The 24,025-nt window shown below is 37.6% G+C and overlaps 1 protein-coding gene across 1 annotated transcript in view; it reads right to left on the bottom strand.

Moving 5' to 3' along the window:
* Positions 1-3,279: 3,279 nt before the first annotated feature.
* The window catches only part of LOC755431 (microtubule-associated protein futsch), a 36,096-nt gene continuing 15,350 nt past the window's right edge, over positions 3,280-24,025 (bottom strand). Inside the window, exons 13-22 of the mRNA XM_030972740.1 lie at positions 22,074-23,003; positions 21,290-21,510; positions 16,779-17,796; positions 15,859-16,159; positions 15,314-15,422; positions 14,524-14,632; positions 11,381-11,679; positions 6,952-10,488; positions 6,478-6,527; positions 3,280-6,061 (exon numbers count right to left, since the gene is read on the bottom strand). Coding sequence (XP_030828600.1) covers positions 5,824-6,061; positions 6,478-6,527; positions 6,952-10,488; positions 11,381-11,679; positions 14,524-14,632; positions 15,314-15,422; positions 15,859-16,159; positions 16,779-17,796; positions 21,290-21,510; positions 22,074-23,003 — 6,812 coding nt within the window. The 3' untranslated portion in view covers positions 3,280-5,823. The remainder of the gene's footprint in view (positions 6,062-6,477; positions 6,528-6,951; positions 10,489-11,380; positions 11,680-14,523; positions 14,633-15,313; positions 15,423-15,858; positions 16,160-16,778; positions 17,797-21,289; positions 21,511-22,073; positions 23,004-24,025) is intronic.

Raw genomic sequence — 24,025 nt, 5'->3', positions numbered from 1 at the left:
AGAACAATCATTGTCTTTAAGCGAAGAACAAATGTCATTATGTATTTGATCCGTCTCACGTTTCTTCTCCCTGTTGCTAGGGACAAGGTCATATGTTATTCAGCTGTTTCAAATCGTTAAATAGTTGGTCGGATAAGACTAGAATCGGCTTATGGAGCTTAAAATAACCCTGGCCCGACATTTAAAAAGGTAGATTGATATGAAAATAGACAACAGAACGTCAAATAAACCAATTGATTTCCTTTTCAAATTTCACTGCCAAAACGATGTACTTTATGTGGAATTGACAAAGGGAAACACATTTGGATCACGTTCACATGTTTAGAGGTCAATTTGCGGGGCTTCTTCAGGTCTATCATCTTTTACTTATATTTCTGTGTTTCCTATTCCCTCATTTTCATATTTCTTTTTTCTCTCAATTCGCTCAACAACAACAAAACGAAAATAATGTGGGTGGGAAAGAAGAATGAAGAAAACAAAAGAAGAAGAAAGATCAGGGTAACACGAGAGAGAGAGAGAGAGAGAGAGAGAGAGAGAGAGAGAGAGAGAGAGAGAGAGAGAGAGAGAGAGAAAAGGAAGAAGAAATAGAATTAAAACAAAAAGGGGAGAAAAATAAGAAAAATGAAAATATAGCAGAATAAGGTTATAGAGGCGGAAATGATTAATAAATGGTAATGAAAAGCATTCACTCACTTCTCACCAATACCCGATTTGCGATGAAACATTGTCACCATTATTGCCGTCATTATAATCATCATAACCCTTCAAATTCATAATTAGTTTGAACATCATCGCATACACTCTTCTCATCAATGATCACTAAAGCAGTTGTTTGTCATTAGTCCTAGGCCTACAGCAAATTTCCTTTCCACGTCATGATTAACAAAAATCAAATCAAAACAGATTGATGCACTGATCAAGTTCTTCTGTGAGACAGTATCACAAGAAAAAGAAACACGCACAATACACTCCCTGTAAGTAATGTTGAAAACAAATTTATTAGAAAAACAACAACATAATTATGTGCATCGCTTTTTTTGGCAATAAAATGCACACATATTTTACATTAAAGATCACAATGAAAGCACAATCTTTACCACAATCGTATGACTGAGTTAACATATACATGTACATACAGGAACAAAGAAAGTATTAAGCTTTCTTCCGAAGAATGAGGCTACAGTAAGTCCTTGGGATGGTTGATTTTCATTTTGAGCCAAATGCATGGTAGTCATTATTTGATTAAAACCACAAGAATTAAAATCAAATGATTGAAGTGTAATTCTGACAGTAATCCAGGGTCCTATCTTACAAAGAGTTGAAATGGATCGGATTCATCCAACATGAAAAAACAAACAGATACAGGCAATGGTAACTTCACAATAGAAGACTTGTGACTGATTCGGATCAACTGCAACTCTTTGTAAGATGGAGGCCCACAACTAGTGCAGAAGTGACAGTAACAGGTCACATAGCAACCAAAGAACGGATCAATCGTTAGTTTAGAGCCAGAGGGCGTTAATTAACCCAGTGTACATGTATACGAATGCAATTTAACGCCCTTCTGGCTCTCAGCAGACAATTTTATCCTATGTTGTGCATGAATAAGAAATCAGAGAGAAATCAAAATCAAGTAGGCTTATAAGAGAAAGGTATCACTTGGCACACTACATTTAACGGGAGTAAAATTGACTATGAAAAAGAGTTAGACAAAGAGCAGTATGATTCTGATGATTTATTCATCTACAAAAATGTGCTATTAAAGTAACAGCCAGCTCTCAATATGAGTCATCAAGTCCATGTTTTGATGACTCATACATGAAGATTCAGAAGTGTTATGACCCTTGATCCAATGACCCCTCAGTGATAAATTCATTGTTACACATTGACACTATTGGTAGGAAGTCTTGAATTTCATCCTTTCCATGGTTCTTCAATTCTAAGAGTGAGATTAAGATAAGACGAGAGATGGACGGACAGACGACCCAAACAAATAATACCCCCAATACATGACATCCTAAATTTGTTTACAGCAAGAAAAGCGAATAATTTGTTCATACATGGTCTTTGTTTCGAAAGCAAAGTAAAGAATGTACATACATAATCAATAACAACATAACAAATGTATAGCCCATTCACCAGCAGTAATTATATCTTGTTCTCGAAAGTTGTATATTATGTATACCCCCCACACCCCAATACCAGATACATGTATCCTAAACTTGTATACAGCAAAATAAGCATACGATTTTTCAGACATGGTCTTTGTTTTGAACACGAAGTAAAGAATGTACATACATAAGCAACAACAAAATAACAAATTATGTATAGCCCATCCACCTGCAGTAATAATATATATCTTGTTCTTGAAATTTGCATGTTACGTAACAATATCATGAGTTTTTTTGGCAAAATGCAAGCAAATTACATGTAGTACTGTATAATCATATAAACATAATAAAGCTACACATGAGCACACATAAAAGACTGCATTGTTCATCCACCAATCCATCCATAAAAGGAGGAGAGGTCAATGACTACGGTATGTCACATGTGCTGTGAAACAAAAGTAATTTTGTATTATTTACATGTATACGATCAAGCATGTAGATATTCATGCATATACGGCAAAACCAGAAACTGTAGATTTGACACAACAGTCAACACTGAAATTTTGCAATGTAAACAAGTCCCCTCCCCCCTTCCCCCATGGAAATAGCCATCATTTACAACTTAGACAAATTTAACATCACAAAAACTTCTGGTTTTACAGTATATGCAATTTGAAGTCTTTGCTTTGGCTTGTGTCGTCACATTGCCCTTGATAACAAATACGTATAAATTACATGTACATATGTCAACACATTATCCCAAACATAAAATGGAACCTTGTTAGACTGAGCACTTTTACACAAATCTCTCATTAAAGGTAAAGACCAGTTATAGTCATGCGATTGCATTGTGAAAGAAACGTTGTGGAATCGATCAGAAAAGGTTGATCATCTAGCATATAAGTATTGGTGTGTACTGCAAGGTTCTGGAATCATCAAAATGATAAGAAATATTGCCCAGTCTTCATAAAGTTACAAGCACTGTACACAGAAAGATGTATATGGGACTATATGCACACGTGCGTTTATCTCTCACAGACCATGTAGATAAACTAATTTACCAAATATATCAATTAGTAGGCGGTTTCCCGGCAAAATTGTTATCATGTATTAGTCAAAACATATTCTTTCACATGATTGGTAGTAAGAGCTTCCATTTCATTTTTTGAAATTGGGGCGTTTCCAATACTGGTCTTTACCTTTAAAAGGATGTATTTATACCGATCCAAGTTCTCTCTTTCTGACAGATTTTGAGCGCTGATACATTGTACATCAAGATTTGTATCTAAGAACGTAATTGATTTGGTCACCAGGAGTTCGTTATAACGAGGTCCCATTGTATTTTCAATGACTACTTCTGGGAATTCCACAACGTACGGAAGGCTTTCCAACGAAACTAAAATACACAACAGACCTATACACCTCAGCCACAGCGACTCTGACCACTTATTGGCCGTTGGAGCAAATTAAGCAATGTAATTTTGTGATCAGCCTGTTTTTTGTCTTGTTGGTGTGACTAAAGTATTAGGCGATAAGCTGTTGAGTTCATTGGATAGCACATGGTGAGAACATTGGAAAAACAAATGAATACATAGCGACAATGTCTGAAGAAGCATTGCTCCTACATTATTTGGAAACTACTGTAGGAAGCAAATTATTGACATGAAAAGGAAATACATGTACCATCGTTTAAGAATAGATCTTAGCTGCTTTGTGGAAGAAAATGAGCAAAAATACACATAATAATAATAATAATAATAATAATACTCAGTTCTTTTATAGCGCATAACACATTACAGGATAGCATGTCCCTATGTGCTTTATATAGAAAAGAAAAAATTACAAGAAAAAGTCATACAAATGAGAAAATCCACTTAGAAGCAAAGAAGTACATGTAGTGTGGGACGCTGAGTTCATGGGTGTACACTTTTAACATTGAATAAATACGTTTTAAGAGAAACCTTAAACTTGTTTAAATTATTGTGACATAATACATGTATTTAGAATCTGGAGCAAGAATAGGAAACTTGATACACATCTTTTTACTTTGCCTAATCAATACAATGAACCATTCTATCTCAGAGTAATTCTAAAGCACAATCTTGACAATAATTTATTTGGGTTCAGATAAGCTTTGTAATACATAGCACAATTACAACTGATTATTGGCTAAGAAGACAAGGGAGTAAATCTTTACAATTTTAAAGCCCACAAGAGTTTTTGTAGTCAAATATTTCAATACTGTTGAAGCAAAATTTGACAAATTTAGTCTTGTTGCAAAGGAGACATACATTGTATTTCATTTTCCCCCTTTTCTTTCAGTACTCTTGTAAACTTAAGAGGATATAAATGGCTATTAAACATATGAAACATAGTCTTCACATAATTCTTTTAAAAGAACATACTAAGTTGCTGCAGTTTTACTTGTGCCCATTTTGAATTATAGTGACAAGAGCACCTAGTAAAATGGCAGCAAGATGTTCTCATAAAAAAAGTAGAAAAATCACACCTAATTTAGGACAAAATACATAGTTTAAGCATTCAACAAACATTGTTGAAGAAATCAAATGTAAAAGCTGACTGTGTATAAATTACAAGAGAGAAAAATGAACATTATATAAAAAATGAAAGGTACAAAAGGAAACAACAACTTTATCTGCCGGAAACAAGCTCTTTCATTAAAAACTTCATATTGCTAAAAAGTCTGGAAAATTCCCTTACATCCACCTATATCAAATGCCAACATTTGACCTCACATTTTCAGGTTGAGTTCATGATACACAAGCACATGTAAGTCTCTTTTGTTCATCAAAATAATACTGCTTGGGAATTTCAATTTTTAATCCAAATACATGTTATGTGAAAAAGTTACAAAAGTTACTCAAAAAAATTACAGACGATAAAGTCATAATCTGTTGTATGTAAAAATAAAAGCCTAGCTGGCAAGGACAATGTTGGAAGGAGTTAGACTGTTAGATTGTCTTGACATAAATGTCATGAAATACTTATAATTTCTATCATTTTTATTGTATTTTCCCACTGGCACAAGCTACTGAGTAGAGAGACGGTGAACTGGTTACCACTGGTAGGCAAGATGTGTCTGAAGCTGGTTAGAGTTGTTCAAAGGCATCATCAAATAGAGGCATCTTAGTGGCATCCATTTATCAACCAAATTTGAGAGTATAATGACAAGTACAAAATCATGTAAGTAAGAGTTCTCAGGGGCTTTTCCTACAGTGCAACTGGTTTGGAGGCAGGCATCAGGATGATCAATCTCTTCGGTCCAAGCTAAACGGAACTGGTCTATTTCCAGGCCCTGTGGCTAGGTCCATTTCAGTTGTTAAGTGTTGAGCCCATCAACAGTTTTCTGCAGAGATAAAGAGTTCTCAGTGGCCTTTCCTGTAGTGGAACTGGTTAGGAGGCAGACATCAGGATGACCTTTCCCCTCGGTCCAAGCTAAACTGAACTGGTCTATTTCTGGCCCTGTGGCTAGGTCCATTTCAGTTGTTAAGTGTTGAGCCTATCAACAGTTTTCTGCAAAGATCTGAGTTCTCAGTGGCCTTTCCTGTAGTGGAACTTGTTCGGAAGTGGATACCTGGATGACCTATCCCACCTCCTGCCCAAGCTACTCTGACTTGGTCCATTCCAGGCCCTGTGGCTACGTCCATTCCAGTGAGCTTTGATGAGAGTTTTCTGCAGAGATTAAGAATTCTCAGTGGCCTTTCCTGTACTGAAAGTTTCTTTGAGGGGAATGTCTGGGCGACCTATCCCATTGGTTCATGCTCCTCTGGCTTGGTCCATTCCACGACCTGTCACTAGGTCCATTCCACCTATCTTGGGAGTAATCCCTGGAGGTACTAGGGTGACCTTGATAGTGAGTACGTATCTGGTATGGATGAGGAGGGGGTCCATGGCGCCTGGCGTGGGGCCGTCCACGGCCACGCCCTCTCCTGTACAAAAAAAACAAAAAAAAAACAGAAATGGCATGGTTGGAATTGATAAGGTATATCCAGTTGTAGGTTTACCATCTTTGTAGTTTTACCTTTAAAAAGCATTCCACTATTGCTTAAAGTTATTGTGAAATGCATGATTTAAAAAAAATGATACAGGAAAGAGAAAAAAGAGATACAGAAATTTGACCTATGCATAGCGATGTTAACATATGTTTTTGTCAATCAAATAGGAAAAACAAGAGAAAGAAGATATACATGTACTTGTTCAAGTTTTCATAAGCTCTTGATTCCGAGAAACTACCCACTAGCTTATTTATAAACATGTTGTTCAACAATTAAATTGGTCCTCTGTACAACAAATATGAAATGTGTTATTATTAACACCTAATCCTCATTTCCTTTCAAAGTATTACCTGGCTCTTGTCTTAGGAGGCACACCAGACAAAGCACTGTCATCCCCATTCTGAAATTAAATGAATAAATAGAAGAAAGAATATTAAGAAGTTTCTTGAGGCAAATATTGAAATCCACAATATGAAAGTAGAGAAGTATGGTGAAGCTGGACAAAGACTAAAATTTCACTAATTTGATAATTTGGTGATTATTTCAGAATATCAACATAGAAGAACATGCGCACAAAGAATCTCATTCATCCTCCACATGATTTTTAACTTTTTTATGTTTATCTTCAAATAGTCAGAAGTTTCATATATGACAAGATCACATCTGCCACTAGAATTTATGACATTCATATAAAATCCAATGAATTAGCAAATACTATGCAATTTATTTGTACTAGTAATTCACCGTCCTTGATTACAATTCAATAAAGTGAAGGCCAATTTGTGAATCACCAAAAAGACAATGAAGTCTTTGTAGTAGCTCACCTTGATTGGGTACACATTTGCATCCAGAATGAAGAAGTCCTGGATGCCACTGCCGCTTGCTGTCAGATCCTTGATCTGCTTGTCCAGGATCTGCAACTTGTCTTCTCTCTGGCCAGCAACTGCATCTCCTGCACCTTCCCTAGAATGGGTCATCTCTACCTCCTCTGACCTCTGGATGACCCCTTCATCATGGCTCATCTCGTTCAACGAGCCAAAGCGGGATGGAGACAGCCTGGCCTGATCGAAGAATTCCTCCTCCTTGGAGAGAGCAGACACTCTAGCAGCAGCCCTCAGCTTCCTCAAGCGGTACTCCTCCTTGCAGAAGTTGGCAATCAGTTCGGCTGTTTCTGGTTCACGGAGATTGTGGCAGTGACCTTGAAAGGTCTTGAGTCTTTTGTCGTATGGATGAAAGCGGTTACCACAGTAAACTTGCCGAGAGGATGGTGCTTTGAGGCTAGTCTTCACTTTCCTGGAGTCTTCATGGTCTTGACAAGGTTCATCTCTTTCGTAAGTGATTTGAGTGAATGTAGAGGTACTTTCTTCATAACTTGATGTTGGAGGGGGGACATCGTTTTTGGTTAAGACTTGGTCTTGGTGACCATTCGACAGGGAGCTTATGCTGTTTGTTGGACTCTCAGGACGGTAATCCTGTTTTGTAGGTGAGCCTATTGAACCTTTCAGTGCCTGTTCAAAAGCTCTCTTAGTCTCTGGAGAAAGTATAGTTGAGGGCTCAGGAGAAACTGAATTGTATGGCTCACCCAGTATTTGTGTCTGAATCTTTTCTGAAGAAGACCCATCACCTTCCCTGTTCCCCATAATTGCGATCCTATCAAGTGGTAAATCATCAGGTAAGCCATTCGTTATTGCATCATTGTCAACGCTCATTTCATGGAATGGGCGCATTGAGTTTGCAGTGGACCCCCCTATTACTGATATAGTGTGTATCTGTTGTTCATTGACTTGTGAGTAATTAATGTCCCTTTGAGTTTGGTCTAAAACCAGGTATGATTCTTGAAAAGAAAATGGTTGTATCTCCTCATTGTTTTGAATTGCAACATTGGTTGTATTACTAACACATTTAGATTGAACTTCCCGTGGATAACCATCAACTGCTGTTTTTTCTTTAGCCATATTAGAACATTTCTCAAGTCCTGCTCTGTCTGTAATGTTGTTGGATAGTGTTTCTACTGGATCAGGATCATTTAGTAGGCTTGGTGACTTTCCTTCCAACTCCAAGTATCGCCCAGAGACAACATATTTTGAAAAATCTGGTGCAAGGTCATTGGCTTTTTTAAGGATGTTCTTGCGGATTGTGTCACTGTCTTCTTTGGTACTCACTGAACTATGTTCAGAGTCTCTCCCCCTGGAGCCATGCCTTCTGTGTTCTTTATCCTTCCTTTCTTCATATGTCCTGCTAACATGCCTTTTTTCCCTTCTTGCTTGATCTCTAGGATCAGGAAGGGGCTTCTTGCTTGAAGTATCCCTTTTTCTTTGTAGGTCTATTACCTTCTCTTCTCTCTTTCCATGACTTTTGGTGGTCTGTTTATTCTTGTTGCTTGAAGCAACAGTCTCTCTTGGTAGATCATTATATATTTGTGCTCTCCTAACTGGGTCCTTACTCACAAACTTGTCCTCTTTCTTAGATGTGACATTTTCTTTTTGCTGATCTTTTATGGCCAATTTGTACTTTTTGTTTGCTGAAACATCTTCTTTTGGAAGCTCTCTCTTCTTACTTTTAAGTACATCCTTGAGCATATCCTTTTGTACGACTCCACGAGCTTTCAAGGGTTTGACAGTGCCTACTGAACTTGCAACTCCAGCTGTTACCTTACCAGAATCTACCTTATTTACCTTGCTTGACAACACTGATTTTGCCGTAGTTTTCTCTTTTTTAACCTTTAATGAAGAACTTCTTGATGACGTATCTTCTTTCTGTTTTTCTTTCTCTTGAGTGGATGTCTTTGTGATCTTTCTTGAAGAAAGTCTATCAAATGCTGAAACCCTCTCCAAATTACTAGGTTCTGTTAGAGTTGGCTCTGGCTTAACAGTTTTGGGTACATACAGACGATCAAATACAGAGACCCTCTTCTTCTGAGGCTCCTGACCTGGCTGTTTGGTGTTGAGGCGGTCAAAAACAGTAACTCTTGTGGTTTTTTCATCCTTCTCTGTGCCCTTGTCTACACTAATTGCTAGTTCACTTTGTGAAGCTTCTGGTAATGCAGGAAGACTGCTAGTGGGTTGTGGGCTATCATTTCTTTTCACTTTATCTCCAGACTCCAAAGAAATCCCATGATAATCAGCACTTTTCTTTTCATCTTTAACCACATTCCTTGTTTTGGGTTGAACTGCAGAGAGGCGTTCAAAGATGGATACCGGGACTCTTTTGCTTCCTTCCCTGTGCTCTTTCTCCGTTACTTTTTTGATCGGTGTCTTGTTTGCACATTCTCTTATAAGGATGGAAAGCATATCTGCGCGTTGTGGATTCTTAGCTGCACTCACTTTATTTGAAGGCTTAGATTGAGCTGTATCAGATACCAAAGAAACAGCAGTCTCACCAGCAGAATCTTTGACAAGTTGTTTTGTCTTCTCCAGAGAAGTGGCTGCAACATCAAGGGGTTGTACTTTCCTAGATTGCTTTGCACTTTTCTGTGGTGTGTGCTCCTTGGAAGCATCAGCCTGCATGTCCTCATCTAACTCACTCCATCTGTCAGAGTCATACAAGTGAATACAAGCTTCATCAATCCCACTCGCCCCGTCTTGGACAGGCTCTAAAGGGTAGGGCAACGTATCTTCATCTTCTGTAGGCTCGGTATCACCACCAGGTTTTTCTTTTTCATCTATCTCCAAGGTAAGAGTTGGCATTTCTTGAGGATGGTTATCAGTAAATAGCTTTACATCACCGACAAGATGTTCTGCTTCCACCTTGTGAAGCAAAGGAACACCTTGTTTCATGGGATAGTCTTCTCCCAGCTGCTTGGTGTCAGCCACGATACGTCCTGCCTCCATCTTCTGTTCAAGGGGATGGTCTTCTTCCAGTTGCTCGACATCATCAACTTGGCATTCTGCCTTCTTCTTATTTTGACTTGGACTTCCTTGATCTGCAAGATGGTCTTTCCTGTCGCTGCTTTTCTTTGATACAGACTTTTTAGGAGATATAAGGACCATTTTTTCCTTGTCTCCACCACCTTGATCTTCTCTCTGCATTCCAGAGTGTCCGGCATCTCCACAAGATTGTGGATCCACTGTAGACAGCTGCATGGCATCAAAACAGTCTTTGTTGTCACTTGGTACTGGCTGGCTCTGATTAGTGTCAGGTCTACTGCTGAATAAGTCATCGAACACCCCAAGCAGTTGTCTTATCTCGTCTGTGGACAGACACGTCACCATATCTCTCACTGCTTCTGTCACATCCACAGCAGCTTGGGCTCGGTCTATCATTTTGTCAGCAGAAGATTGATGATTCAACTTGGTCTTAGGTAAGTATTTTCCAGAGACATATGGACCAGATGGTGTATCTGTTTGTGTCACTGAATTATCCTGAAAAGATAAAGAAAAGGAATATCAGTTTAACCATCTAAAATAGACTGTAATAATAATACTTCTAACCTCAAATTATGACAAAAGGTCCTCAGTTAGCTTCAGAATTGATCATTCCAGGTTTAGCATCTGCTGGCACTATCTGAGCAAAGTGCATTATAATGGATCAGGCGCGTACGCAGGATTTTTTCAAGGGGGGGGGGGTTTTAACATTTATAAATCGGGCCAAAAATTTCGCCTCAGCCAGCCGCTGAATAAGCGGAGGGGGGGGGGGGGGGGTCTCGAAATTTAAAAATTTGACATTTTGCTCCGTTGGGGGGGGGGGGGGGGGGTAAGGTCAGCTTTTTTAGGTCAACCATGGGAATTGGAAAAAAAAAAAAAAAAAAAATTCCAAAAGGGGGGGGGGGGGGGGTTTTAGAGAAATTTAGGGGGGGTTTACACACAAAAAATGTACGCGCCTGTAATGGATACATCCTATCTAGTTCAAACGGTGGCGTATCCAGAAACCTGAAGACCTTAGGTATGACCTATGCACGAATGGGCCCTTATCACTCTCAAAAGAAAAAATTATGTAACCCCAAGCATCACTCAAATCAATATCTTCACCAAGGAAGCCTTCAAAGATTATGTATCCATGAAAAACATGGCAGTGGCATGCCCACCAGGCAGAGCTAGCCTGTGTGACATTTAACAAACAGCAAAAAATGCAGTTGACTTTTTATGCTGGGCCTTCAAACAAGGACGTTGGCCAGCTCAACCCCATTCTGGATACACCATTGAGTAAAATGCCTTTGTGACGCACATATCTCAATCTCTTGATTGAAAATCAAGTTAATGTGCTACGAGGCCAGAACTGAGAGGACAAGGAGAAAATTATTTAGAATACATGTACCTTGTTGTTGTTGTTCTTCTTCTGAGATAGACCTCGAGTTGAATCCATGGCATGTCTGGCTTGAGTTGGCACTTTCTCTTTCTCTGCAGCTTCTCCTGAGCTTGAGATTGTTGTACATGATTTCTTAATTTTCTTGATTTTCAATTTGATGTGTTTCATTGGGACTTGCAGGGACGTTTCTTTACTTCCAACAGCATGGCTTAGGGTCTCAACTTTACTTAAATGACTCTTTTTGGTTGTGAGCTTTATATTTCCTGGCTGCTTCTTAGATGTTGATTTACTGTTATCTCTCTTCTTTCCTGAAAAGTAGAACAAATTGGAGCAAAATTAATATCTTAGCCAAACTGGATAGTCATCACTCCAAACCAACTACTCTTATTAAAAAGTAGCAGTTTCACCCTCTGTTGCTCATGATTATAGTTAATACTTAATACTTAACTTCTAAATCAAATCTTGATATCCAGCAAAATAATTTCTTTTAAGTCATCAACAATTTAAATATAGACAATAGAATAATCGTTGGCTTAACTGCTTTAGTTATGTGTGCTGAAATGGAGTGAAAATGTGTATTTTTAAAACATGTTTCAAACACACGATGCTGGTTTAATAAATTGATGATCAGTTTCTCAATAATCATTTTATGAATTTCTTGTCAATATGACTGCAACTAATAAACATAATCCATGCAAAATAATAATATACTCAAGCTGTATGAAATAAAGGCAACTAATTGCTGTGTAATCTAAAACAGTATTGATACTAAGTCAAACTAAAAACATGTCTTAATATATATTCAGAACAAAACGCAAATAAAATTTATCACAAAGCGACATAAATAGGATACATATGTATACAGTGTGTTAATTATCCATAACAGTCCATATTTTCTTTTGATTTCTTTTGTACTTTGATGCTTGTATTCATGATTTTCACCTGCAGAGTATTCTTTTCTTCTATGTTAGTCAATTGTAATACCACAGGCACCACCTTTGGTGAAAGAGGCATACCGGTATATATATATATATATGTTTTAAAAAATGGGATGTTATCATATTTACACCTCTTTGTGTTTTTATGGGGTAAGTATACAGTTCCATTTCAGTATATCTGGTTACAGAACTTCATTATGATAATCTTTTAAAAATCTTATATATTTGCAGTGAACTTCATTTCAAAAGTAACTTCGTTATCTTCATCCTTATGATTTTTTTACTTGCAGCAAATTAGAATCTTCATTAATGGTGATATAATTTGGACCAGCAAAAGAAAAATGCATTGAGCCAACACAAATATGCATGCATGGTCAGAGTCTCAACTATCACCAAATTTCAGCGTTTAATGTGCTAATTATTCAAAATTGCATGGTTTCTATCGGAATTGTTTTAGTTGATAGTTATACATACTGGTAAAATATTTGTTGGGTTCTTCTACATCCAAAATTGAATACATACTGATGTACAATTGATAGCTGGCAAGAAGGAACCTTAGATATAGAAATGTTGCAACAATGTGTGTATAATGTATCTCTTGCAGAAGTATTTTTAATGTAGCATTGTTAGACAAGCCAAAGTAAAGCATTCAACTAGAGCGGTTGCCTTTAATATGTAATGTTTTTATGAAGATAGTTATGATTAACATGCACAGCATAGGTATTAAAGCAAGTTTTTTTTTTAACAATTCTTAGGAATCCATGGGTTTCAAGTAGTTAATCATCTACATGGGCAGGTCAATTACACCTAGTTACTTTTCAATCAAGAAATTATTATATTCATAATGCAGTTATGATATCTATGAGTGCTCTGAAATTTGCTTTTTCTCCAGGATTGATTTTGTCAAAGATATAGGGTTAGGGAAATGGTTGCAATTAGGATTATTAGGATTAGGTATAGTATTCAGTCTAGGGTTAAAGGAACTATATATGATGTTAGCTTCCTTCAAATAATTTCATATTCATTCAGTCTAAAATTGAAACAAATCGGAAGATGCGATAATACATTATTAACCACTACACTTGAGCGTAGGTCTATCTTTATGGAGAGGGAGTCACTTCAAACTATACAAAATATTCTGGGTTGGAATTGTTAGTTTTGACATCTCTATCACACCCATTAACCCCATCACCTCCTTTACATTTAAATTTAGGGAACATATTAGAGAGCAATCATCAGTTAGTTACACAGCACAGAAAGCAACAGAAATCAACAAAATATTTACTAGAAAGGGTTATAGAAGGAAAATACTGGTAGCAGATTTTTAGACGCCATGTATTTGATATCATAAAGTAAAAGAAAGTTATAAAATCTTTAAAATTAAAAACTTGAAATGATAGCGCTGTGATAGAGTTGAGGCATGCACAATGATGAATTTGATGATGCGTTTTGTTAATGCAAGAACAGTGTCTCGTACCATCAAAATCACAGTTCAATAAGAGTTTAAAAATGTTTTGACGTGATCATGATTGCTCCACGTGGAGTCAAAATATCCTTGTTGCAGTGTGCAACAGAAAAAAAATCATCAGATTCTTTCAAAACAACAGATAGAGATGGTGATGTAGCATATGATGTTTATGTGATATATACGTGTATGTAACAGTGCACTCTACTTCTGGTAGTAGACACTGTAAATGTGTATGCAATAATGGATGAGAGCATTTACATCTTGTGTAGCTTTGAAAGAATTGTCACTTTTCGATGGGAAAGCCTTTTTTGCACGGACGGTTCGGGGACAAGGAACATATTTATGATGATTAAGTTTAAAGGAAAGAAGAAAGCACAAGGTGATAAATAGGTCAAAAGAATAAGAATAGTAGAAAGATGCACACTGGACAGTACATAAGCAAGAACACCGTCGGGAGGGAAGAAATAGATATTCTGACTGAGCAACTAGAAACAATTTTTTGGTTTGTTTGATGTGCACATGGAAGAAAGAAAGAAAAAAAAATCATGCATTTTTGAAGCGCAACAGCCCAGGCACATGCAATCACGCTGCTGGATATATAGAGAGTGCTAGACAGACGAGAAGGGGAGAAATGTTATCCGGAGCATACTCCATGTTTTGTGTCCGTGTGTTGTTGTCATGTGAGGTTGCCATGGCTACGGCCACACCTTCTTCCTCATTGTCTAGGTCTCCCAGGAAACACGCACCATCTGGTATGTTTGCTGGACTCTCCCCTCTCCCCTGGTCTTGGCTCTCCGTTGATAGTTGAGTTGAGCTCTTTCTCCTCTGCTTGCCCCCCTTCTGGATCTCCTTCACCTGTGCATGTGACAGAATGGAATGACAACAATTGAATGCAGGAATAGATACTTCAAGGACAATTGCTTCATGGTCAGTTTCTATGGAGAACTTCATTAACACTTTAACACGGGACCCAACACTATACCTAACCCAATCCTAACCATTACCTTAACTCTTACATAACCTACAAGTAACTCTAATCCAAACCTTACCTCAAAACAAATCTGAATCACAAGCAAAGCCCCCCCTAAACCCCTAAGCCCCTAACCCTACATGTAAATCAAAATCAGAAAAAGAGACAAAATTAGAAGAATATAAATGTTTATTACTGATGAGAAGATGTAAGGTTAAAATCTATTTCTTTACAAGACATTAGGTGCCTGTGTAATTATTACTGTCATTAATAAAGATAAATCACCTCTGTTATCTAACCTCAATGTATATCAATATGTTATGTCAAGAAATCTCCTTTAAGTTTGAATGCAAAGTTTTACTACACACCATTTTAGTGATTTATGACACCACCCATAAAAGGAGCAAGAATATTAATTGTTGATTTAACTTCTTGATGATCACTTAGAATAAAAAAGGACAATTATTGATTGTTCAATACAAAAATGCAAACATTCATTTTGCAGACCAAGGAGGCAGTCTTTCCTAACTTGCAGGATGAAAAGATCAATGTATCCTATAAAGTACCTTTCTTGCTTCAACTTTCTTGACCGGTTGGCTATGATGAATAACTTGACGTATCTGATCTGCTAGTCCCTCTTTGGTACTGGTGTCTGGTTGTGTTCCATTCATTGACCTGTTCTCCAAACAATGGGGCATTGTTCTATCATTACTTACTTAAAGCTCAAAGGCATTACATAATGGTAAGCAAAGTTCAGATTAAAACATTTCAACATTTAATCTTAAAAGTTATTAAAGCAAAATTGGACAACAATACTCGTAAGATTATGTTCTAGAATACCAAATAATATGACGTTGCAAATTCATTTAAAGGTATTTTTATTTGGGAATTTTTTATGCCAAAAAAGAATGAAAGAAATACAATAAAAATGCCCATATCATGTACAATTCATCATATCTTCAAGATGTAGTGACCTGTCAATTTTGTGATGGGATGAGGGTCCTCTACGTTGCACAAATGCCAGAACAGAAGAGGTTGCCTTACAAAACTTCCAAGTACTATATGAAAATAACATGCAATGTGAATCAAAGATCTGGTGATAATTTCCTACCGATAAGAGCCATGACACACAGCTGTGATGCTAGAGGTACAGTCATCTTCTTCTTCCTCCATCCCTTCCTTCTTAGCACCGGGGGGTGGAGGACCTAGCCTAGCTCCTGCCATCTCCCTCCCCACAGTGACCCTAACCCCCTGGGACAGAGACCAGGTGATCTGGTGGTGGGTGCTGAGGAAGTTCTGTAGATGATTGCTTGGAAGTTCACCATCATGGTTCTTGAGTAGGTCATCCCTCGACTTGCCCTCGAGCTCGGGATATTGGGGAGTATTGTCCGGTGCAGCAGCAGTTGGCCGCCCTGTAGAATTAAAGACATAAACTACAGCTTTCAATCAAAGGCAGACGGACAAGTCTCTGCTGGCAAAAAATTATTTCTAACTGATTCATCAAAAAAAATTCCATTATCAATTTTGCAATGTTAGTTTGTTACTGTGCTTCATGGACTACAAAATGCTACATATACTTCAAAATGAATCTTTGAAAAGAGTTACTTCTTCCAAAATGAGTTGCAAACGTTATCTGTATAGGATTGCTTGAAAAACATTTCACGATGTTTTTGTCATACTTTATCTCAAATTTCCTAGGGAATAAGTTATTTGACACCCCCTCCTCTCCCTCTCAAAATCAGATAAAAACTTTATGATTACGATTCGAGCTTCTAAAAAAAGTTATATCACAGCTATCAATACTGCTGCTGCTTTTACATTGCCAATAGAAATGCAGTAAAAAACTTATTAATCCAAACAATCTAATGTTCTTTCAATCATTGCACAAAATGCAACTTTTATAAACTCAGTCTACTTATATAAGATTTGTAAAAGTTTTTGGTTTTCCATTATCCCAAGACTGGAATTTCAGAAGAGAAGAAACTACTTTACAGGGAGAAAAAAACCCAATGCATTTGAAATTGTACTGACCTTTATGTCCTTCAAACCCAGGCGTCTTGGATGATTTGTCTCTGGTGAAAGGCTGATTCAAGAACTGGCGCATCTCAGAGGCACTTTTGATTCTCCTTGGTTTGATGGAAACCTTGTCGGGATTCTCCAGGAACATCTTCATCTCTGATGCACTGGAGATGTGTTCCTTCGAGCCCTTCTTGTCACTGCTGTGCCTTCTCTCAAGGTACTCCCTCATCTGCGACGCACTGGTTATTTCATTGGACACCTTACTTGGCTTGTCTGCACTCTCACTTTTCTTGGAGACCCTGTTCTTCTCTCCTACATCACTCTTCGGCTTCTTCTCAAGAGTCTGTGAAACTCTGTTCTTTTCTCCTACATCGCTCTTTGGCTTCTTCTCAGGAGCCTGTATTTTATTTTGATCTTTCTGTGTTTTGGTCATTGGTTCTGGTTGTTTTGGATCCACAAGACCCTTTGCACTTATTGGCTTTTGATTTGTAGCTCCCTGCGATTGTTGCTCTGTACTGTCTGTTCTACTTATGGGTTTACTAACCGTCTTAACCCCATATACTGCAATATTCTTTTGCACAACACTCTCTGGCACAACAGGATAAGCCTTTGTCACATCACCTTTGTCCTTCTCTGCTTCTGCAGTTGGCACATCATCAACTCTCATTTTCTTTTTAGCAGGTTCTTCCGACTCCTCAAGTTTTCTCTTCACAATATCCTTCTCTTGCACAATCTTCGCTTCTTCCTCCCCCTCATCACTATCAACTATATCCATTGCTTCTTCCTTGTATACATCCACTCTTTCTTCCATCCTTACATCTGCCTCATTGCCATTTCCCTTGGTCTGTGCATCTCCCTTGGGTTTCTCTACTACTATGGTCTTGTTGGGTTTCTCCACCACTGTGCTTTCCTTGGGACTATCTTGAGAAGGGTGTTTAGGTTCTGAGGTAGTGTCCATGATGGTGGGTGGGGTGCTCAAGACCTCATTGCCCTTGGGCGGTGGCACTGATGTGGGAGGGTCTGCAGAATCCTGCAAGGTAAGAAAACATAGAAATCAGAGTTTTAATAAAAAGTTGTGGATATGTATCCTTCAAAATCTGCAAGTATTCACAGTCTTTTTGTACCCTTTTTCAGTTTCAACAATTCTCAATTTTCTCTGAATTCATATGTTTCTTACCCTTGCCAGCAGTACAATAAATATCAAATAGGATTTAAAACAAAAGAAAATAAATTATCCCAATGCCAATGGCACTTACATTGTAGGAAATGGCAATGTCAGAAGATACATATCAGAATCTCTTTAAGAACCAATTAGCAATTTCTCCATCCTTTATCATGATACTCTTCAAGAAATACTAAAACACATAGTGACTTTCAGTACACGGCACAAAATTGGGCAAACTTTCCTGTATTTAGACAATAATTTATTGGAAAAATAACTCAAGAAATTTACACCGCATTATACCACTCTACAGAATGACTGGAAATGTTGAAGACAGTTTTGTATTATCAAAGGCAAGAAGACATTGAAAATGAAGAGGAAGTAGAGAATAGTAGCAACATAATTGTATTGTCAAAGTTCTTTTAAGAGAAATATAAAAAAAACATGCATCTCGATGAAAGACAGTCATCAATTAAAACTGATATAAAGTGATCAGAACCTCTCCGCAAGGTTATATCAAGAAATGACAATCTATTAAAAAATAAAACTATTTACACTTCTCCCTTGATTTCTGTCATCGTCATATAAAATAAAATAAAATCTGCAGCAATTGAATGCATCATCTTAAACAGACTCCATGCATGTATTTCATCTATGAATGAAGATTCTCTCAATATGACTGAGTGATACCAGAGTGATACCAGAAAGCACCATTATTCAATGCCATGGTCATATCAAGAAATTCTTCATTTTAGATGAAATATTTGGAAAAGGTTACATCGTAGAGGACACATTGCACAGAATCGGTCCATACCTGCCACCCTTTGAAGACTAAAATAGTAATCATTTTTTACGAGGACGAGGGAGTGGGGGTGGGTGTGGGAGAAGGCTGTCCCCCCTCCCATGGTAGGGAGCTTTTGGTATTTTCAACATGTAGGAATGCCCTTTTCCTTCACTTTAAACTCATCTTTAATCACTTATGCAACCCCCTCCACCACAAAAAAAAAACCCAAGGACAAACAGCTCAAAATTCCCCTGATGAAATAGACCCTTGAGGAGAAAAATAAAGGGCTGTGCATAAGCGTGTAATGAGGTACTCGAGTACACTCCCAGGCTTACAGGCGAATACTTGAATACTCGGACACCATGTGTTTTTTTTTGCCACCACCATATTATGGTAGAAGTATCCCAGGTCCGTCACCGAAAACTCACCCGATTTTACTTTGAGTTGCAGTTGAAGGCGCTGATTTCATAATAATGATAGTAAATATGCTGTTTTTACAACCAAAGATGACAAACTAATTTTCTTCAGAGTCCAAACAGAAATGGGACATTTGGTCCCAGTTTCTGAGTGGTGAGTTGACAGTGATTGAGCTGGAAAACATTTTTATCCACGGTACCATGCCGGTGCTCTCCCGGGCACAGGTAACATCGGCCTGGACAGTGCCAGGTGAACGGGCAAATTTAAAAAAAAAAAAGTTATTATTTTGCGACACAAAATCGTAAGGCGTAATTTAAAACAAAAAATCGTAGTAGATGGCAGGTATGAATTACCCTTAATCACTCGCTCCAGCCCCAGGAACCCCAGGAACAAGAATTGAGCTTTACTTGATAAAGTAAAAAGATAAAAATTAATAATTCATGCACTAGAATTAGCGGTGACCAACGGTCATTGACCAAGCTATCCATTTTTTTCTCCAGGTAAAAGTAATTCAGTAAAGCATGCATTTTGTGGCGACTTGACATCACTGCCAACAAGATATCCACAGCACCGGTTACACACTGCAATCAATAAGAATGATAGCCCCACAATTCATCCTTTTTCATAAATCAATATTTACCTTCGAGATTACTATGGGATGACAAATAAATTGAGAGAAAGCCAAATTCAGTACAGATTTTCATGGCAATATTTTCTTGGGGTGGGGGTGGAGGTTTGAGGTGAGTTTCATTCTGTATCATCATTACAATGAAATTCAATACCAATTTAGGAGGCAATACCTTTCTACATGTTGCCAAGTAACCTTAAAGATAGCACTTTATATTGCTATTGTTGTTTACAAGTATTGTAAATATACATTAATACGTATAGTAAATATATAGTGAATTTATTTGATGTCTTGACTGATTCAATTATTAAACTCAGTTAATTAAATTAACGCTATCAGCTTGATACATTGAAAGTCATCAGATATACTATAAAATCAAGATGTGGTCAATAATGTATGGGACACATGTAATGGCATTGATTTGCCCTATTTTAACCTATTCTGTGGTACAGATAAACATACATTAAATTTATTTTCAAGGAGACTTCTCCAGATGAATACGTCATTCTTTTTCAGTAGTGAATGTTTAAGTCATAACTTTGTAAACACCTACACCATTTTGAGCTTCACTGTGCAATAAAACATCAGCAAATTGTCATACCATACCTTCAAACTACTTAATTTGTTTGACCTCTTATAAAAAACATATCTAAATCAATTCTTAAAAAAAGGAAATTCTTCATACCATTTTGACTTATCTTATTAAAAACAGTTAGTGATTTAAAACATTTTCATGCCTTTCAAATATCAATAAAATATTAAATATCAAAAAGTAAACTATATCAAATTATAATCGTAAAAACAGAATTTTAAGAAAGTGTGGACTTTACCACTGACCTGTGAAAGAAACAGGTAATTGCACTCATTGTTCAGTTCCAATTCCACATCTTACTTTAGAGCAATACAAATTAACACACGCATGATGAGCATAGCTGGTAATACATTCATCTGCTGGATACAATTAGATTTTTAAATAAACCACGTTTTCCGTAAAATCAAATCTAAATTATTTCCTGGGCCTGGTATTCAAAGGGGGAGGCATTGTTTCAACCAGAAGCATTCCTCTTTTTATACAAGGTAATTGATTTTATACTTTTAAATAACCTTCAATGTCACAGTTTCAAAAATATCTTACCAAATCATCAAGTGCACGATTAAGTAGCACATTACAAGTGACAGAACAAGGCAAGTATCACCATGAATGTTTACTTCCTTGATAATTTCATGGTTCTAGGTCCATACTTGATCAAGGAAGAATGACCTTTACAAATAGATGTACATGGTAACTTAAATGATGTGATGAAAGTTGTTTAGGCATGCATTACCCCGTCCTCCACGAAGGCCTATAAGGTGTTAACAGTAACTCTGCGTATTCATCATGAAAATAAAACACTGCAAACTTGATCTGTGATGTTCTTGGCAAGTCATTCTTCTCTTTTCACAAGGCCTGTAAAACTTAAGTATTGACTTCATAATCATGTTAAAAAAATATTTAAAAAACTCAGTCGTCATGATAAAAAAAAATTGGAGACCTTATCTGAGTTGCTCTTGGCGAGTCTTTCCCTCTCCTCCACCAAGGCCTGTAGGGTAGCCCTCATCCTAGCGATCTTCTCATCATCAGTCTCCTCTTGTACCGTCTGGACGTTAGCATCACCAGCAGCCCCTCGGAGACCCAGGTCTAGTCCACTGGTCAGCATTTTATGGACTTTGGACGCTACTTCCTTGATCTGTGGGGGTAGGTCACCTTGTGAAGCTGGACAGAAACAAAAATGTTATGGATTTTGAATCATCCAGCAGAGACAAAATTATAATCAGTAACACTTCAAAATGATTGAAATGTCTTCTTCTTGCCCTTACAATGGTAACTATGTAAACTAAACTCATTACACACATGCACACTGATATCATTTTGATGGTAGATGTGGAAACTATGATGGAAACAGAATATAATGAAGACTAATATTTCAAAGCAAGAATACATCTTAGGTGTCATGGGCAATTAAAGCTATAAGAAATTCAGTGACAAACAATATTATTCTTGGCCATCATAACTCACAATAAAAATTGCTCTTAGTATAATTTGTGTGAGATCCGAACATTGTTGCTCTAATACAAATATTGTTTTCTTGTGTTTGATTTTAAAAACAGGAAAATACACATTAAAATAAAGTTACACTTTAGAATAAAAATAGATGTAAAAACCCAAACAAATATGATAGCAATAAATATCAAATTAGCAGTACCTCTATGAAGCAATTATCATTTTTGCTTCTATAGTTTTGAATCTCATCTTCTTTACATTCAACCAATTAATACCTTCCAGTGGCCTCTTGTCGTGATTTGGTTTATGTTTGGCACTTGGCTGTTGACTTGGCCAATCACTGCTGGCTTGACGTTTGTACTGTTGACTGTCTGGAGGCTTAGGCGGATGCTTTTGATGGTGATGATATGATTCTTGATGCGATCTTGACTGCGATCCCCTTCCCCTTGGACTACCTTTAGGAGGACCCCATTCCATACTTGATTGGCGCTCATAGGACTGGTGACCCGACTGATTCTCTGGCTGTCCTGATTGCTGCTCGTACTGTTGGTGACCCAATCTATGATGCTCTCCCGGATTGGAACTAGGTGGATGACTGCTTGGACTTTGTTGGCTGACATGGTGGTTTGAAGGTTCACCACCAGGTTGCAATTGTTTGTGAATGTGCACACGTGGGTCTCGGCTCTCTTTGGTTTCAACCCTATGTCTGCTTTGTTCTTTCTGGTGGTTGGGTTGAGGATGTGAATGATCCCATGATGGGGTACTACTAGGATGCTCACTCCTCCAATCGTTGGGATAGTTGTTCCAGTCATGTTCATCAACAGGTGATGCCTCAGGCTTTGCATAAGCTGCTGTTCTTTGGTTGCTTTGCTGATGTTCCAAATGCTGACTTCTGGGAATATAAGAATTCAAATTCTCATCCACTTGCTCGTCAGGACTTGCAGGAGACATTTCAATAACAGTCTCCACAACTGGTTCATCAGGTTCTATAGATGATTGTTCAACAGACGACTGTCTTGGTAGAGGGATTTCCTCTAGATCACCTGGGACACCGTTGTCTTTCAGTTCCCGGTTCTGCTCATAGAAGAGCTTCGCAAGGGATGACTGAAACCTTAGCCGCTTCAAGTGGTCCTTATCAATATCATGGATTGGTGCAGATTCCAGGTTTGGCTTTACTTGGTGTCTTGGCTGCTTCACGGTAATATCTATTTAAACAGGACAAAACAGGAGTAAACGTTAGCTCATCTGTAAACATTTGCAACCATGAACATTACAATGTATCAACAGAAGATAATATGGTTCAATGTGAAATATTTCTCATAACTAGATGGATCTTTAAAATAATGCCTCCCCAAAGAGCAATTTTATACACCAATACAGAAGCAATTTTTAAAACTCAAGTTTGATTGTAACCCATAAACAGGTTCTAAGACTATTGTGATAACAAGCTATTTTTTTATATACATGTATGACCATTTGACCTTTGACCTCATGACCCTAAAATCAGATCAATTCCCTGGCTCTGCAAGCTACATACATGTCTCGAGTTCGATGATAATCCGTCCATCGTTTCTAATGATAATGCGTTCACAAGCTATTTTTGCATACAAAAGCCCCATGATCTTTGACCTTTGACCTCATGACCCTCAAATCTAATCAGTTCATTGGCTCTGCAAGATACTAACATGTCCTGAAATTGATGGTCATCTGCCCATCAGTTCTAATGATAATACGATCACTAGCAAGTTTTGCATACATGAGCCCTATGACCTTCGACCTTATGACCAAAAAATCTGATCAATTCATTGCCTCTGCAACATACATTCATGACTCAAGTTTGGCGGGAATCCATCACTCGGTTCCTGAGATAATGCGATCATGAGAACGTGACGTACGGACGGACAACTCAAATACATAATGCCTCCGGCTACTTTGTTGCGAAGGCATACAAAAATGAAAATTTGAGAGTTCTAACTAACCTGACTGTGACGGTTGACTGACCATGAAAGCTAACTAATCTATCAGGTGACTGATCATTACAGCTAACCAATCTATCAGGTGACTGATCATTACAGTTAACTAATTTATCAGGTGACTGATCATGAGAGCTAACTAATATATCAGGTGACTGATCATGAGAGCTAAAACATGTTAGGTGACTGATCATGACAAGTACTTAACCTGCCAGGTGACTGAACATGAGAGCTAACAAATCATGAGAGCTAAG

Source organism: Strongylocentrotus purpuratus, unplaced genomic scaffold (assembly GCF_000002235.5).
Source record: "Strongylocentrotus purpuratus isolate Spur 01 unplaced genomic scaffold, Spur_5.0 spur5_scaffold_6, whole genome shotgun sequence".
NCBI lineage: Eukaryota > Metazoa > Echinodermata > Echinoidea > Camarodonta > Strongylocentrotidae > Strongylocentrotus > Strongylocentrotus purpuratus.
Note: the sequence above shows the minus strand (reverse complement) of the source record. Positions and strands in the feature narration are given on the sequence as shown.